General features: G+C 47.0%; 1 protein-coding gene across 5 annotated transcripts; it reads left to right on the forward strand.

The window, feature by feature from the left end:
- The first annotated feature begins 1,403 nt into the window (after nt 1-1,403).
- Nucleotides 1,404-15,290, forward strand: tcaim (T cell activation inhibitor, mitochondrial). 5 transcript variants are annotated; one of them, XM_068322760.1, is made up of 11 exons: nt 1,404-1,553; nt 1,716-1,890; nt 3,472-3,601; nt 4,908-5,058; nt 5,137-5,392; nt 5,759-5,881; nt 6,102-6,199; nt 11,292-11,383; nt 11,464-11,693; nt 11,796-11,927; nt 14,996-15,290. In XM_068322760.1, exons 2-11 carry the CDS (start codon nt 1,841-1,843, stop codon nt 15,219-15,221), a joined length of 1,488 nt encoding a protein of 495 aa, XP_068178861.1. In that variant the 5' UTR covers nt 1,404-1,553; nt 1,716-1,840; the 3' UTR covers nt 15,222-15,290. The 5 variants fall into 5 exon arrangements, with proteins under 5 accessions (XP_068178861.1, XP_068178864.1, XP_068178862.1 ...); XM_068322763.1 differs by having other exon boundaries at nt 1,816-1,890; XM_068322761.1 differs by having other exon boundaries at nt 1,409-1,553; nt 1,782-1,890.
- The last annotated feature ends 1,460 nt before the right edge of the window (nt 15,291-16,750 follow it).

The following is a 16,750-nucleotide window of genomic DNA, read 5'->3' on the forward strand; positions in this document are numbered from 1 at the left end:
ACAAACCGGACATTGTGGTGATGGACAAAGAGCAGAAGAGAGCAGTGGTGATAGATGTGGAGATTCCAGCTGACGCCAACATCAGGAAGAAGGAACACGAAAAGATTGAGAAATATCAAGGGTTGAAAGAACAGCTGGAACAGATGTGGAAGGTTAAGGTTAATGTGGTCCCCGTGGTAGTAGGAGCACTTGGGGCAGTGACCCCCAAACTGGAAGAGTGGCTCCAGCAGATTCCTGGAACAACATCTGAAGCCTCAGTCCAGAAGAGCGCAGTCCTAGGAACAGCTAAGATACTGACAGAACCCTCAGACTCCCAGGCCTCTGGTAGAGGACCGGAGTTTAAGGATGACACACAGATACCACCCTGAAAGGGTGAGAGGGACATTTGTGTGTATATATATATATATATATATATATATATATATATATATATATATATATATATATATATATATATATATATATATATATATATATATATATATATATATATATATATATATATATGTGCGGCACGGTGGCGCAGTGGTTAGCGCTGCTGCCTCACAACACGGCGGACCCGGGTTTGAGTCCCGCTCTGTGCGGAGTTCGCATGCTCTCCCGTGTCTGCGTGGGTTCTCTCCGGGTTCTCCGGCTTCCTCCCACCTCCAAAAGCATGCGCTTCAGGTTGATTGGCCGGTCCCAAATTGACCATAGGAGTGAGTGTGTGTGTGAATGATTGTTTGTTTGTTTCTATGTGGCTCCGCGGTACACTGGCGTCGTGCCCGGAGTGTCCCCCGCCTCACGCCCTGAGACTGCCAGGATAGGCACTGGCTACCCCGCGACCTGCGTTAGCGGATTAAGGGGGTTGGAAGATGAATGAATGAATCAATATATATATATATATATATATATATATATTTGAATAAGCTCACTTGAAAGTCTCATGCTGTCACCAACTCCACCCACTACCTGTCAATCACGGAGCCCAACCAAACACGGCGCATCCGCCAGAAGGAATCACATGAACAATATGGCGTAAGGCATCTGCTATGTTGGGAGAAGAAATAACTATAGATGGACCTCAGTTAACATAATTTTACAGTGTCATAACTGTTCCAGCCATGTTTTTGAGTAGAAAGTCCAAACAGCAGGAACGACAGAGAAAACGCAACGAATTCTGAGCAAAATTCCGACTGAAAGAAAGGAAAGGATTGCATCAAGAAGAAAAGTACTACTTAGCCAGAGCCAAAGAATGCGGGGTACACAAAAAGTATGTCCGTTTACACAATGACTGCCAAAAAGGAGACTGACAGTATGGTGGTGCAGTACCCCTTTTTCTCCAGCGGTGGCAGTAATGCTCTTTAAAGCTCGTTGACAAAAGGAAATAGAAGAGGAAGAAGAAGAAGAAAAAGAAGAAGAAGAAGGAGAAGAAGAAGAAGAAGAAGAAGAAGAAGAAGGTTGTTTTGATTTTTATAATCACCTTTATTCATAAAAACAAAATACTGTCCATGATAGTCACGTTGACACAAAATCCAACAGAGATTCACGCAAACAGGAAGTGACACAAACAGGTAATGTGAAACGATGGAAGGTAAGCAAAATGTACGTGAGTTACCCCGAACCCCGACAGAAGTGACTGGTGATGGATGAGGGCACCGGGAGGACTTTACCTTCGGTCTCCGTCGGTCCGTCTCCGGAGGGGCATCTCTTACTGTAACTAGTGTCGATCACAGCTGGGATGGATCGATTCCCTCCTGATCGGCTGCGGACCCCCGAGACTAACGTCTGATGTTCATCAGGTCAGAGTTCAAACATCCTGCTGTGTGTCAGCAGAGCTGATGGACCTGCTGGAGAGGACATGAGACCAGGACCAGGGATGTCCATCACTGTCCTGCGACGCAGCATCAGGTACGGCTGTCCCCCATGATGGACCAGTCTGTCTGTCTCTACCTGTCTGTGGACCAGTCTGTCTGTCTCTACCTGTCTGTGGACCAGTCAGTCTGTCTCTACCTGTCTGTGGACCAGTCTGTCTGTCTCTACCTGTCTGTGGACCAGTCAGTCTGTCTCTACCTGTCTGTGGACCAGTCTGTCTGTCTCTACCTGTCTGTGGACCAGTCAGTCTGTCTCTACCTGTCTGTGGACCAGTCAGTCTGTCTCTACCTGCCTGTGGACCAGTCTGTCTGTCTCTACCTGTCTGTGGACCAGTCAGTCTGTCTCTACCTGTCTGTGGACCAGTCAGTCTGTCTCTACCTGTCTGTGGACCAGTCAGTCTGTCTCTACCTGTCTGTGGACCAGTCTGTCTGTCTCTACCTGTCTGTGGACCAGTCTGTCTGTCTCTACCTGTCTGTGGACCAGTCAGTCTGTCTCTACCTGTCTGTGGACCAGTCTGTCTGTCTCTACCTGTCTGTGGACCAGTCAGTCTGTCTCTACCTGTCTGTGGACCAGTCAGTCTATCTCTACCTGTCTGTGGACCAGTCAGTCTGTCTCTACCTGTCTGTGGACCAGTCAGTCTGTCTCTACCTGTCTGTGGACCAGTCAGTCTATCTCTACCTGTCTGTGGACCAGTCAGTCTGTCTCTACCTGTCTGTGGACCAGTCTGTCTGTCTCTACCTGTCTGTGGACCAGTCTGTCTGTCTCTACCTGTCTGTGGACCAGTCAGTCTGTCTCTACCTGTCTGTGGACCAGTCTGTCTGTCTCTACCTGTCTGTGGACCAGTCAGTCTGTCTCTACCTGTCTGTGGACCAGTCTGTCTGTCTCTACCTGTCTGTGGACCAGTCAGTCTGTCTCTACCTGTCTGTGGACCAGTCAGTCTGTCTCTACCTGTCTGTGGACCAGTCTGTCTGTCTCTACCTGTCTGTGGACCAGTCTGTCTGTCTCTACCTGTCTGTGGACCAGTCTGTCTGTCTCTACCTGGCTGTGGACAGAAGACACCACAGGCTGCTGTCCTCTCTATTCAATCAATCAAGTTTTATTGATATATCTCTTAATCATGACAGCAGACATTTCAAAGCACTTTAACAGACAGAAACCCAACTGAACCCTCCAGAGCATCAGAGACAGTGGAGGGAAAAACTCCCTCATTGAGGAAGAAACTCCGGGCAGGACCCAGACTCTTTTGGGGGCCATCCGCCTCGACCGGTTGGGTGGAGAAGAAATCAAAGGAAGATAAGAACAGGGTCAGAGAGAGAGAGACAGAGAGAGAGACAGACAGGCCAGAGAGAGACAGTATCAATATGGTTAATGTTGATAAAGTCAACCTTTGGTCTATTGACTCATAATGTCTTTAACATCTCATCGTTCTGGCGCCACAGGGTTAAACGGGTGTTTCTGTCACTTGTACAGACACACTGGTGGTCTCGTTCTACCACTACTGTTTCCTGTGTGTCCATGTTCATTCACTCTCTGAATGGGTTCATGGTAACATTTGTATTTTGTGCGTTAGGCCAGCTGAGGTGAGCCCGTGTCTTCTGGTTCTTCTCGTTCTGATAGGCTGTCGTGGAGACACGTGACCTCTGGCGTTCAGCAGAGGGGCTTGTCAGGGGCAGATGCTGTCCATGCTCTCAGACCCTTTTATTTTGCTGTTCATCCGGACTTCTTTGGTCAGCATCCCAAAGAACGGGTAGGTCTCCTGTGCTCTACACCCGATTAGTTCACACATACCTAAAACATAAGAGGTTGATGATTAAGTCATCAGTAGGATCCAAATGTCCCAACAGTACCCTGACAGTAGTGCTACAGTCAGAGGTGGGGGGTCAGGGCCAGCAAAGCCTCCTCTGCTGGCCTAACATAATACATTACAAATATATTATATTTATAATATTTATGATGAAAGTTAATTATATTTTAATGCATTTTCCTTAAATATATTTAAATATATTTATACTAGCGGGATCCCGTGTAAATTCCACGGTAAAACAATGACATCAGACTTCACTCCAAACATATAAAACAAATGTAGTTGTATTATAACCAAGATCACCAACGTAGTCAAACCTCACCGTGGTGACGTAACGACGTTGTGTTGGCTAATCATGGATGGTGCTGGGCGGGCATTGTGAAGCCGTAGATGAATGCTAGCAGGCTAACTGGAGAAAGAAAGCTAACTACTGGTGAGACTGGGAGAGGAGCTAACGCTAAAGGAAAAGGCTCCTGTCCAAAGAGCAGGTGTTAAAGAAATGTTAGAGAAGTGAGGGTTCTGTTAGTGACTACATGAACACAACTGTATGGAGTTACTAAAGAGTGTTTCTGTCAGCCCCCCCAGGAGCATTGTGGGTACTACATGGATTGTTCCATTCCAAACAGAAACCATATCTGGACAGACTGTTGGTGCTAGCAGCTAGTTTCACTCACTAATGGTTGTTCTGTGTGTCGTTCTGTTTGGACTCTCTGCTCTGAACATGAACATTGTTAACAGTTCTGACTCTAGATGGTGTTACCTGGAGACCATCACAGGTGTTTCTGCTCCTGACGGAGCAGATGTCTGACGACATGTTGGTCACATGATTCCTGCTGGCAGATGGCTGTGATTGGTTGGGCGCTTGATTGACAGGTAGTGGGTGGAGTTTGTGACAGCGTGAGACTTTCAAGTGAGCTTCTTCAAATATATATGTGTGTGTGTGAGTGTGTTTTCTCCACCTCTACCAGACAGTGATGTCACCAATACACTAAGGTAACAAAACTTGTTGTTGTTGCCCCCGTCGCAATTATATGACCTCACACATTACGTGCAGTGAACGACGACTCCGCCCCAACATCGTTGCTACAGCAACCTGTCAGATTGGCCAATAATGTGGCCCAGTCAGAACAGAGCCAGATCGCATTTGGACACTTGATAAAACAGTGTGAACAGTCAGCCCTAAAGATCAGATCTGGAGGGAGATCTGATGTCTGCAGTCTGAACGGGGTCTTGGTGTCTTGCTTTACAGGAAGTTAATGAGAATTCACTGAAGAGGCTGAACAACTATCTGGACAACCTTCAGAGGCCCGGCTCACACTCCCTGCAGCCGGTGAAGCTCACCTTTTACGTCAGGGGCACACAGGACGGTGGGGGTTTGCAGCCAGACCTCCACCCCTCTGGTACACTTTGGATTTCTGTTAGGTGAATTTTTTATGAATTTATCCTTTAGAAACCTAAAACTTCTCCCCCTTTCTCAGGGTTCCGCTCAGTAAATTTCACCCTGCACACCAAAGACGTCTGGAGCACAGTGATGGGCGTCTTGAAGTCCTGCAACCTCTCTGGGGATCACGTAAGGGCACTGAAAGCCAGTGCAGAGACATCTCCGAGACCAGCGGGGGCAGGAACGCCCTCCGGCAGGCCTATAAAATGGGACAAGAGCTACTACACCTTCACTGGCTTCAGAGACCCTGAGCAGGAGCTGCAGCAGGCCAGGAGGGTGGAGCCAACGCTCAGGTCTGTTCCTCACATCACTGGAACTCCACATGATGTAGAGCTGGACTCAGAATCCGTTTTGTCTCGCTATGACCACAGTCGTCCATCGTTATGATTAACTGTAGGGAATGTCTGAGCACACAAGCTGCTGGATTCAAATGCTGCACACATTTCTGTTCTGCTATGCTTTGGATGTAGCCGGCTAAGTGTTTGTCTTCAGCCTCCAGTCTTCATGGTCATCCATCACCGACCTCCTGACCTTTACTTGGTGCTCACAGTAGCCCAGCAGAAATGTGATTTCAGGCCTCTCGTCTGTGAGCAGAGGGGAAGCAGAATGGTGAGTTCTGTTTGACCTCATTGTATTTCATCTTGCCTTTTCATTGGCAGCTTGTGGCTGAGAAACAACGTGACTGAGGCAACAGAAAAGCATCACGCTAGTCTTCCTCGGAGGAAGGAGCTCAGCAGACTGAAGGGAGAACTTTGTCACAGATTTAATCTGGCTGACATCAGGTAGGATGTTCATTTAACGCTGTGTTAACGTTGTGGGAGCTGCGAACATCAGCGTCCTCTATCTGAACAATCATGTTGTCCAGTCATGTAATCACGGCTCTCTAACCAGCTCCAATGAAGGGCTCTGAGTGGAGAACCACATGTGGGGTCAGGCAGATGTTGACTGTATGTAGTTTTGTTTGTAACCAAACTGAAGCTGTTGCCATGACGTCCGCTGCAGGTGGCTGCGCAGCTGGGGATTGGCTCACAGGTGCAGTCAGCTCCAGAGTCTGAGCCGCCTGTCTCAGCAGAACCCTGAGGCCCTGATCAACATGCAAGGTGAGCGTTCCCATGGAGGATAGGACAGCTGTGGTCATGTGACTTCCAACCAGATTAAAGAGAAAGCCCAATGACATGAGTCGCTATGGAAATGAAAGACCAGGTCACTCACTCACAATTAAAACAGGTCTAAACAGAAGACATTTGAATGAAGTGAGGTTTCAGGAGTTTGACACTTTCATGGACTGAAAATAGAAATACTGACAAAAAACAATACAAATTTAAACAGTAAAAACAATGAAATACCATTTATAATGATACAGTGGTATCTGAGGCAGTTAACAGCATAGGATGGTGGTGTGTAGGATGACTCTGGTGGTGAGGAAGATGAAGAGGGCAAAGGCAGAGCAGAAGATGAAATGGTGGAAGCTGAAAAAGGAAGAGTGTTGCATGACTTTTAGGGAGGAGTTAAGACAGGCTCTGGGTGGTCAGGAGGTGCTTCCAGATGACTGGACAACTACAGCTAATGTGATCAGGGAGACAGGTAGGAGAGTACTTGGTGTGTCATCTGGAAGGAAAGTAGATAAGGAGACTTGGTGGTGGAATGAGGAGGTACAGGAGTGTATACAGAGAAAGAGGTTAGCCAAGAGGAAGTGGGACACTGAGAGGACTGAGGAGAGTAGACAGGAGTACAGGGAGATGCAGCGTAAGGTGAAGGTAGAGGTAGCAAAGGCCAAACAAGAAGCTTATGATGACTTGTATGCTAGGTTGGACAGTAAGGAGGGAGAGACTGATCTTTACCGGTTGGCAAGACAGAGAGATAGAGATGGGAAGGACGTGCAGCAGGTTAGGGTGATTAAGGATAGGGATGGAAGTCTATTGACAGGTGCCAGTAGTGTGATGGGAAGATGGAAAGAGTACTTTGAAGAGTTGATGAACGTGGAAAATGAGAGAGAACAAAGACTAGAAGAGGTGACTGTTGTGGACCAGGAAGTAGTAAAGATTAGTCAGGATGAAGTGAGGAGGGCACTGAAGAGGATGAAGAGTGGAAAGGCAGTCGGTCCTGATGATATACCTGTAGAGGTTTGGAAGTGTCTAGGAGAGGTGGCAGTAGAGTTTCTGACTGGGTTGTTCAACAGGATCTTAGATAGTGAGAAGATGCCTGAGGAATGGAGGAGAAGTGTGCTGGTGCCCATTTTTAAGAACAAGGGAGATGTGCAGAGTTGTGGCAACTACAGAGGAATAAAGCTGATGAGCCATACAATGAAGTTATGGGAGAGAGTAGTGGAAGCTAGACTAAGGGCAGAAGTGAACATTTGTGAGCAGCAGTATGGTTTCATGCCAAAAAAGAGTACTACAGATGCAGTATTTGCTTTGAGGATATTGATAGAGAAGTACAGAGAAGGCCAGAGGGAGCTGCATTGTGTTTTTGTAGATCTGGAGAAAGCTGATGACAGGGTGCCCAGAGAGGAACTGTGGTATTGTATGAGGAAGTCTGGAGTGGCAGAGAAGTATGTTAGAGCGGTGCAGGACATGTATGAGGACTGTAAGACAGTGGTGAGGTGTGTGTAGGTGTGACAGAGGAGTTCAAGGTGGAGGTGGGACTGCATCAGGGATCAGCTCTGAGCCCCTTCTTGTTGCTATGGTGATGGAAAGGCTGACAGACGAGGTTAGACAGGAATCTCCATGGACTATGATGTTTGCAGATGACATTGTGATCTGCAGTGAGAGCAGGGAACAGGTGGAGGAGAAGCTAGAGAGGTGGAGGTTTGTCCTGGAAAGGAGAGGAATGAAGGTTAGCCGCAGTAAGACAGAGTACATGTGTGTGAATGAGAGGGACCCAAGTGGAAGAGTGAGGTTACAGGGAGAAGAGATCAAGAAGGTGGAGGATTTGAAGTACTTAGGGTCAACAGTCCAGAGCAATGGAGAGTGTGGAAAAGAGGTGAAGAAGCGTGTCCAGGCAGGATGGAACGGGTGGAGGAAAGTGTCAGGTGTGATGTGCAATAGAAGAGTTTCAGCTAAAATGAAAGGAAAGGTGTACAAAACTGTGGTGAGACCAGCGATGATGTTTGGTCTAGAGACAGTGTCACTGAGGAAAAGACAGGAGACAGAGCTGGAGGTAGCAGAGATGAAGATGCTGAGGTTCTCTCTGGGAGTGACCAGGATGGGCTGATGGGTAGAAGCCAATAGGCTCGTGAAATTCCCCCAGAATCAACAAACATCTCTCTCATCACAACATGTTGTCAGCTAAGTCAGACATTAAATGTTTTCAACCAGTTCATCCAATGAATTCTGACAGACGTTCATACCCTCATCCACTTCCAGATACTAGCCTTTGTCCCAGATATAACCTAGAGCAGAACCATGTTTACATTCTGGAACAACAAGGTTTGTAACATCATAGATGGTCAAACAGGAAGTTGACCTCCACGAGAATGTAATGATCATATTAACCTCTTTCAGCAGCCAGTGTTTATCCAAGAATCAACCAGTTTGTTACACGTTAACAGTTATACATTCCATTATATTATCAACAGATATCAACGCGCTCTTTAAAGTCTCAAACTTAATGTTATCCCTCCAAATAGAAATCCATGTTGTTTTGTTCATTAGTCCATGTTTCTGACATCAATGATGTTGATTTTTTCGACTGTTCCATGAAATACTTGACGTGTCCAAAATCGTAGAGCTCCCAATATTGAAGTGACTCTGTTGTATTGATCTCTGGTGTAGTAACAACTCTTGTCCGTCTTTATTGATCATATTTCACCAACTCCTCTGCACTCCTGATCACCATTGTTTTCATCTGGTCTGGAGAAAGCCCCTTTGTTCTGATGAAGATCCTGCAGGTGTTGGTCCAGGTGTTGGTCCAGGTGTTGGTCCAGGTGTTGGTCCAGGTGTTGGTCCAGGTGTTGGTCCAGGTGTTGTCCATCAGTCCATTCTTCTTCAGTTGTGGAGCTTCTTTAGCGATATCTGCATTCTTTTTAGTGAGATTCTCATTAATGTAGACATTTTTTCCTTTCAGTTTGAAGCCTTGTTTCAGAAGAGCTATCTTGTGTTTACGATTGTTGAATTGTATCAGGTGGTCTCCTACCTCCAGATGGTGATGGGTGACATGTCTCCATCTGGTCTGATCCATAGTTATCTCCAGATCCCTCAGCTGAGATCTCACCTGTAGCTCCACAGTATCGGTGTCAGAGTTGTGTTCAGTTCCCTCTCCTCTGGTCACAGCATGTGTGTAGTTCCATGGTTGGATTTAATGCCAGTGAAGATCACATCATTTATATATTATTTATATTATTCTTTGTTGTCCCTGTTCTAAGACACTGCGCCGGTCTTTTTCTTCTGTTTCTTTTTCTTCCATATCTTTCCACATTTTCTTCATTTCGTTCCTCATTCGTTCGTCTCGCACCGGTTTGAACTTTTCTTCCAACTTTTCTTCAAAGTCTTCTGTGAGGTCACTCCTTAACTTTTCCATAGAAGCACAGATCCAGTCTAGATTATCCTTCATTATTTTTGCTTCCATACTCCTTGTTTTTCCTTCGGGTTAGGGTCGTTTTATTACTGCAGAGAGTCAGTGGGAGTTTGAGTTAGAGAGAGACAGCAGGAGACAGAAGGCAGACGTCTGCTCCTGCTGAATAGATAGTCAACATAAAGCACGTTCACAATTATTGTACAAATCATAAGTTCTCTAATTTTTCTAAATAGTCGATACCAATGATAGTCAGCATCACTTTCAAGTCATTTACCGGTAGAGTATCATTCAAATATTATTGAAATAATAACTCTTTTTTTTTGCACTGTTAATGCACTGTTCCAAATTATTATGCACAACAGAGCTTCAAAGCATTTTATAAGTTGTAAAGAACTGAAAAATGGTCATTTGTTGAGTTTGCAGCATTAGGAGGTCATATTTAGTGAAATGAAAAGCTATTTTAATCAAAAACATCCATGTCAGTGACATGTTAACACAGGACTCCTGATCTGATAGCAGCTTCAAGTCGTGCCTCCATTGAACCTTTAGTTTTAGGAGAGTTTCTGCTTGAATGTCCTTGAAGGACATCAGGAGGGCTTCTAGAGCTGCTGTGTGGGTGTGGACTGCCTCCTCTGTCACAGAGCTTTTCTTCAGGACGCTCCAGAGGTTCTCAACAGGCTTGAGGTCAGAGGAGGATGGAGGCCAAGGGTTTCATAGCCAATGATGAGACGGTGAAGTGTCATGAACCATTCTTTTGTTACGACAAGCAGAGTCAGCACCATTTCAGAGGTCATGTTCACACCTTTGGGGACCCTGAAGGGTCGACCAGCTCGCTCCCCATGATTCCAAACGTGACTCTACCGCCACCTTGTGGGGACACGTTGGAATGTCCCCACATGTTTTAATCTCCGTTAATACCTGTGCTGTGTGAAGCCAGTGTCCCTTCGGTCCCCTTCAAGAGACAGTTTGTCCTGTTTTTAGTGAGTGTCACAGACTTGTGGTGCTCTTTACTCTCACAAATGTTTTTAATCCGTTCAGTTAAAATTTTAATATCAGAATTTTTAATTTTGGTGCTGGGTACAACAAAGAGAATCAAAAAAAGTGGCAGCCTTTAAATTTCATGTCTGGTGAAGCTAAACTGGCAACTTATGTGACCAGCAAAATAAATTTGAAATGAGTATATTTTAAGACGCAGCTACATATCAGATGTCGTCTGGAAGTAGTTTGTTTTTATAAAATGACAAAAGACCGGGACGGTTTGACCAACATGTGGTGCCACGAAAACGTTCTGTGGACTGTGGTTTAAGATTGACTTACATTTGCAAATTTTCTGATGTAATGCGCTAACATATCTTTTTAAATTGTATTTATTTATATTGATGATTTTAGCCCCTGAAGCACTTTTTCCACTTTCATGTTCTGTAAAACTGTAAATTAGTTGAATGAAGTGTTTCTGTGAAAATCAAAAATCTGTGTGGGCTATAGGAGATTTAAAGGCCAAAGTTAACCCTTCATCAGCCGCACTGTGAGTTCACCAGCGTAGGAGTGAGTTCATGGAGACACGTTGATCCACTGTTAACTGAGTGATCACACAACCATAAGAACCAACAATGGGTGTGTTAATTATTTAAATTCTAACCTGAGCCCCTGCTGGTGTCCACCCCCCCACCCCCCCAGGACACACTGTGATGTTTGCTGACCAATCAGGAATGAGTGCGTCTGGACACGTCCTGCTGGGAACCATGGATGTTCATCACCAGTGGGCCGAGGTGAGGAGCTGCAGAGCTTCTGCTGCCAGAGACCTCTGTGTTCTGACCCTCTGACCTCTGACCCCTGACCGTGTGTCCAGCTGTGTGAGCAGCTGTCCAGCTACCGCCATCTGCACCAGCAGACAGAGTGGCTGAAGGAGAGGATCAGCCTCCTCCTGTGTGGGATAGAAGTCATCCACCCGGAGCCATTCGGACCCGTCCAGCCCATCGCCGAGCACTACAGCACCCTCAGCACCTTCCACAAGAACCTGATGTCCCAGCACCTCTGCCTGCACCCCAGGAGTCTGCTGGGACTCACCATGATGTTGAAGTATACCTCACGTCACATTATGGGCTGCTTGCCTGAAAAACATGATTCACTACTGTGTGCTCTACTGAGGGAACCAGTGATTGTTTCTTCTGTTGATTTCAGTGACCGCTCCGACCCCAGACTGCATGACTTGGGGCACTTCATCATCCCCACCACCTGTGACGTCCCCAGGCTGCAGGTCTTCCTCCAGAGAAACGCTCCTGAGGCCCGACGGCGCACGCTGCGCAAAAACCAGTGAATCAGACACAGTATAGCACTCAGCACACAAGAAGCATCAGATTAGCCCAGTTCAGGCAGAGCACACCCAGTCGCCATCCTGTAAGGCTGTTTAACACCTAGTTGGATGTTTGGTGTGAGGACAAGTCCTGGGGATATTCCTAATAACAGTCATTCACTGCTTTCTACAGAAAACAAGAGAATTACTCTTGTTTCCTATAGAAACATTGAGTTGATCAGCCCTGAGCTGGGATCCATAAACTCTATCCAGCTGATAGATGGAAAGTGATGAGAATAAAAGCAGGAAGCATAAGAACTGACAAGAGAAAGACCCTTACTGCTGGGAATATGTGCACAGACACGACCCCAGGAGCATGATGGGTAAAGCAGAGAGCAGACTGTGATCAGTTCTGTCTATAATGTTGGTGTGTGTGTGTGTTTATGATCAGTGACGTAAATCTAGCAGAGGGTCTCAGGCGTTCAGAAGTGTACACGTTAACATTTTATTAACATTACTGTTTATGGGACCTACTTCTAGTGCGTCTCCTTTATTTTGAAGTCCTTACGTAGAAACGTACATGAATAAACGCTGATGAGGACCTGGTGTTCCTGGGATGGCAGTTTGAGACAAATGTTGAGATGTAAATATGTGAACACCAGTTATGGTCAGGGGCAAGAATTTAATAATGTATTAGTAAAACAATAGAATTTAAGATATTGTCGTCATCCTCAACAGAGTGATTTCTCATCAGTAGAATCAAAGGACATCCAATCAGAACTCACGATCCACTTCCAACATAAAGTTGGACGTGTTGCTTCAGGCTCATCATGGGGGTCAGGTCAGAGAGCATGGAACAACTCAGAGTTCAGTCACCTTTGAATGGATTGGAGGACCTTTCTCTTGACCACTCCCCTCATTTCTTGGAAATCCACCCAAGACCAACATTAGCATAAAATGTTAATTTTATTTATTCAGAGAAACAACGGTGAGCATTTAATTACTCCGCAGCACAGGCTGCAGCAGATGTTCAGAACCCCTCTCTCCACTGGCTCAGCAGCATTTATCACAAAAAAACACAAGCACACGTTAACTAAAGTGTTGGTCCCCCTGTCTCAGCCAAAGAAAAACCCACAATAGTCACCGAAACAACCTGAATCTGAGAGAAGTAATAATAAATGAAAATCTACTGGAAGTTAACCAGTGAAAACAGACATTGTTTTTTAATTGTGCTTTTAATTAAAAGCTCATTTGTAACTTTGAGAAATGCAGACTGTGTTCTGTAATGTTCTCCAAAGCCTGACTGGAAGACTTCAGATTTTGTAGAAAATCACACAATTGATCTTCTTGCTCCTGGATTTTAGACAGAAAGAGAAAGTTAGATACTGAACTATAGTAGAACAAGACCTCAAGGTCCAGTGTACACTTTTTAACAATGGGTAATTTACAGCTAATTGAAATACTTTGGTACATAACTGACTGTCAGGGAGCAGCTGCTCATATCTAATAGGGTGGTGTGTCTTTCAGTAGTGTAGTCAGAACTGGGTGGGTGCTAAATGTTACTGTGTGTAAAACCCTACGTGGTCCCGTGTGTCCTTCAAAGACCTCTGGTTCTAGTCCGTATAGGGTACGTGTTTCTGAACTCTCCCTTTAATAAGTAAAATGTAGTTATTAAAAAGTTTATAAGTCATTATTTATTGAGGCTAATGTGAATAAGTGTAAATGGAACAAGGTGATGTATCAGGACAGGGTGTGAGAGGAGAACACAGAGGTGTGTTACATCTGACGTGTGTTACATCAGACGTGTGTTACGTCAGACGCGTGTTACGTCAGACGCGTGTTACGTCAGACGTGTTACGTCAGACGCGTGTTACGTCAGACGCGTGTTACGTCAGACGCGTGTTACGTCAGACGCGTGTTACGTCAGACGTGTTACGTCAGACGTGTTAAGTCAGACGCGTGTTACGTCAGACGCGTGTTACGTCAGACGCGTGTTACGTCAGACGCGTGTTACATCAGAAGAGTGTTACGTCAGATGCGTGTTACGTCAGACGCGTGTTACATCAGACGTGTGTTACGTCAGACGCGTGTTACGTCAGACACGTGTTACGTCAGAAGTGTGTTACGTCAGACGTGTGTTACGTCAGACGCGTGTTATGTCAGAAGTGTGTTACGTCAGACGCGTGTTACGTCAGACCCCTTGTTACGTCAGACGCGTGTTACGTCAGACGCGTGTTACGTCAGACGTGTGTTACGTCAGACGTGTGTTACATCAGACGTGTGTTACGTCATACGTGTGTTACGTCAGACGTGTGTTACATCAGACGTGTGTTACGTCAGACATGTGTTACGTCATACGCGTGTTACGTCACACGTGTGTTATGTCAGACGCGTGTTACGTCAGACACGTGTTACGTCAGAAGCGTGTTACGTCAGACGTGTGTTACGTCAGACGCGTGTTATGTCAGAAGTGTGTTACGTCAGACGCGTGTTACGTCAGACCCCTTGTTACGTCAGACGCGTGTTACGTCAGACGCGTGTTACGTCAGACGTGTGTTACGTCAGATGTGTGTTACATCAGACGTGTGTTACGTCATACGTGTGTTACATCAGACGTGTGTTACATCAGACGTGTGTTACGTCAGACATGTGTTACGTCATACGCGTGTTACGTCACACGTGTGTTACGTCAGACGCGTGTTACATCAGACGTGTGTTACGTCAGACGCGTGTTACGTCAGACGTGTGTTACATCAGACGTGTGTTACGTCAGACGCGTGTTACGTCAGACGCGTGTTACATCAGACGTTTGTTACGTCAGACATGTGTTACGTCATACGCGTGTTACGTCACACGTGTGTTACGTCAGACGCGTGTTACATCAGACGTGTGTTACGTCAGACGCGTGTTACGTCAGACGTGTGTTACATCAGACGTGTGTTACGTCAGACGCGTGTTACGTCAGACGCGTGTTACATCAGACGTGTGTTACATCAGACGTGTGTTACATCAGTGTTACGTCACAGATACTACACAGCTCACAGCGGCTCACCATCTGTGTTGTGAACGTGTCCCTCCTCTGTGTTAGACTACAGGTGGAGGAGGACGCCATCGTGGAGGAGTGTGTCCACAGTCTGTCCTTAAGGGGTCTGTCCAAGGAGCCCAGTGTCAGCTCCACGCAGATGATCCTGTGCTGCAGACGACTGATGGAGCAGCAGGGGCCCCTGATGAAGGGCCTCCACCTGTGTGTTTCTCACTTCTACTCCGTCCTGCAGGACGGGGACCTGTGTATCCCCTGGAGCTGGAAGACGTGAGCTGGACACACACTGCTGGATGTACACCACACCAGTGTTGGAAATAAACATTTTTAACAGTTAAATGTTTTTTAGGCTCGTCGTTGGATCATTTGATAGACGTTTGTATTATTTATTTAGTCTACTTGAATCATCCCCAGACGGATATTAGCTCGCTCTCGTACGCAGTAATCACACACACACTCAACGCCACCAGTTTGTCCCCATCCTGTGACACACGCTGAAAAAGTAGAAAACAAAGGACCTGCCCCTAAACCATGATGTTGGACAATCTTTGTTTTCAGGTCATGTGACAGTCATTTGAGGCTCCCCCGTTGTAACCGTCCATCCATCCATCCATCCATTCTCTTCCGCTTATCCGGGGTCGGGTCGCGGGGGCAGCAGCTTAAGCAGGGAAGCCCAGACTTCCCTCTCCCTAGCCACTTCATCCAGCTCCTCCGGGAGAATCCCAAGGCGTTCCCAGGCCAGCCGGGAGACATAGTCTCTCCAGCGTGTCCTGGGTCGTCCCCGGGGCCTCCTCCCGGTAGGACGTGCCCGGAACACCTCACCAGGGAGGCGTCCAGGAGGCATCCTAACCAGATGCCCGAGCCACCTCATCTGGCTCCTCTCGATGCGGAGGAGCAGCGGCTCGACTCTGAGTCCCTCCCGGATGGCCGAACTCCTCACCCTATCTCTAAGGGAGAGTCCAGACACCCTACGGAGGAAACTCATTTCGGCCGCTTGTATCCGGGATCTCGTTCTTTCGGTCACGACCCATAGCTCGTGACCATAGGTGAGGGTAGGAACGTAGATCGACCGGTAAATCGAGAGCTTTGCCTTTCGGCTCAGCTCCTTCTTCACCACGACAGACCGATACAGAGTCCGCATCACTGCAGACGCTGCACCGATCCGCCTGTCGATCTCCCGTTCCATTGTACCCTCACTCGTGAACGAGACCCCAAGATACTTGAACTCCTCCACTTGGGGCAGGATCTCATCCCCAACCTGGAGAGGGCACTCCACCCTTTTCCGACTGAGGACCATGGTCTCAGATTTGGAGGTGCTGATTCTCATCCCAACCGCTTCACACTCGGCTGCGAACCGTTCCAGTGAGAGTTGGAGATCACGGCTTGATGAAGCCAACAGCACCACGTCGTCTGCAAAAAGCAGAGACGCGATACTGAGGCCACCACACCGAACACCCTCAACGCCTTGGCTGCGCCTAGAAATTCTGTCCATAAAAGTTATGAACAGAATCGGTGACAAAGGGCAGCCTTGGCGGAGTCCAACCCTCACTGGAAACGAATCCGACTTACTGCCGGCAACGCGGACCAAACTCTGACATTGGTCGTACAGGGACCGAACAGCCCTTATCAAGGGGTCCGGTACCCCATACTCCCGAAGCACCCCCCACAGAACCCCCCGAGGAACACGGTCGAACGCCTTCTCCAAGTCCACAAAACACATGTAGACTGGTTGGGCGAACTCCCATGCCCCCTCAAGGACCCTGCGGAGGGTGTAGAGCTGGTCCACTGTTCCACGGCCAGGAC

This window comes from Antennarius striatus, chromosome 9 (assembly GCF_040054535.1).
Source record: "Antennarius striatus isolate MH-2024 chromosome 9, ASM4005453v1, whole genome shotgun sequence".
NCBI lineage: Eukaryota > Metazoa > Chordata > Actinopteri > Lophiiformes > Antennariidae > Antennarius > Antennarius striatus.

What these genes read in the sequence shown, in the direction of transcription:
- tcaim (XM_068322760.1), top strand. Translation starts at nt 1,841, where the DNA reads ATGAGACCAGGACCAGGGATGTCCATCACTGTCCTGCGACGCAGCATC. An exon ending in GTCCTGCGACGCAGCATCAG is followed by an intron (nt 1,891 to 3,471) that starts GTACGGCTGTCC and finishes TCGTTCTGATAG; the next exon opens with GCTGTCGTGGAGACACGTGA. An exon ending in CGCACGCTGCGCAAAAACCA is followed by an intron (nt 11,928 to 14,995) that starts GTGAATCAGACA and finishes CCTCTGTGTTAG; the next exon opens with ACTACAGGTGGAGGAGGACG.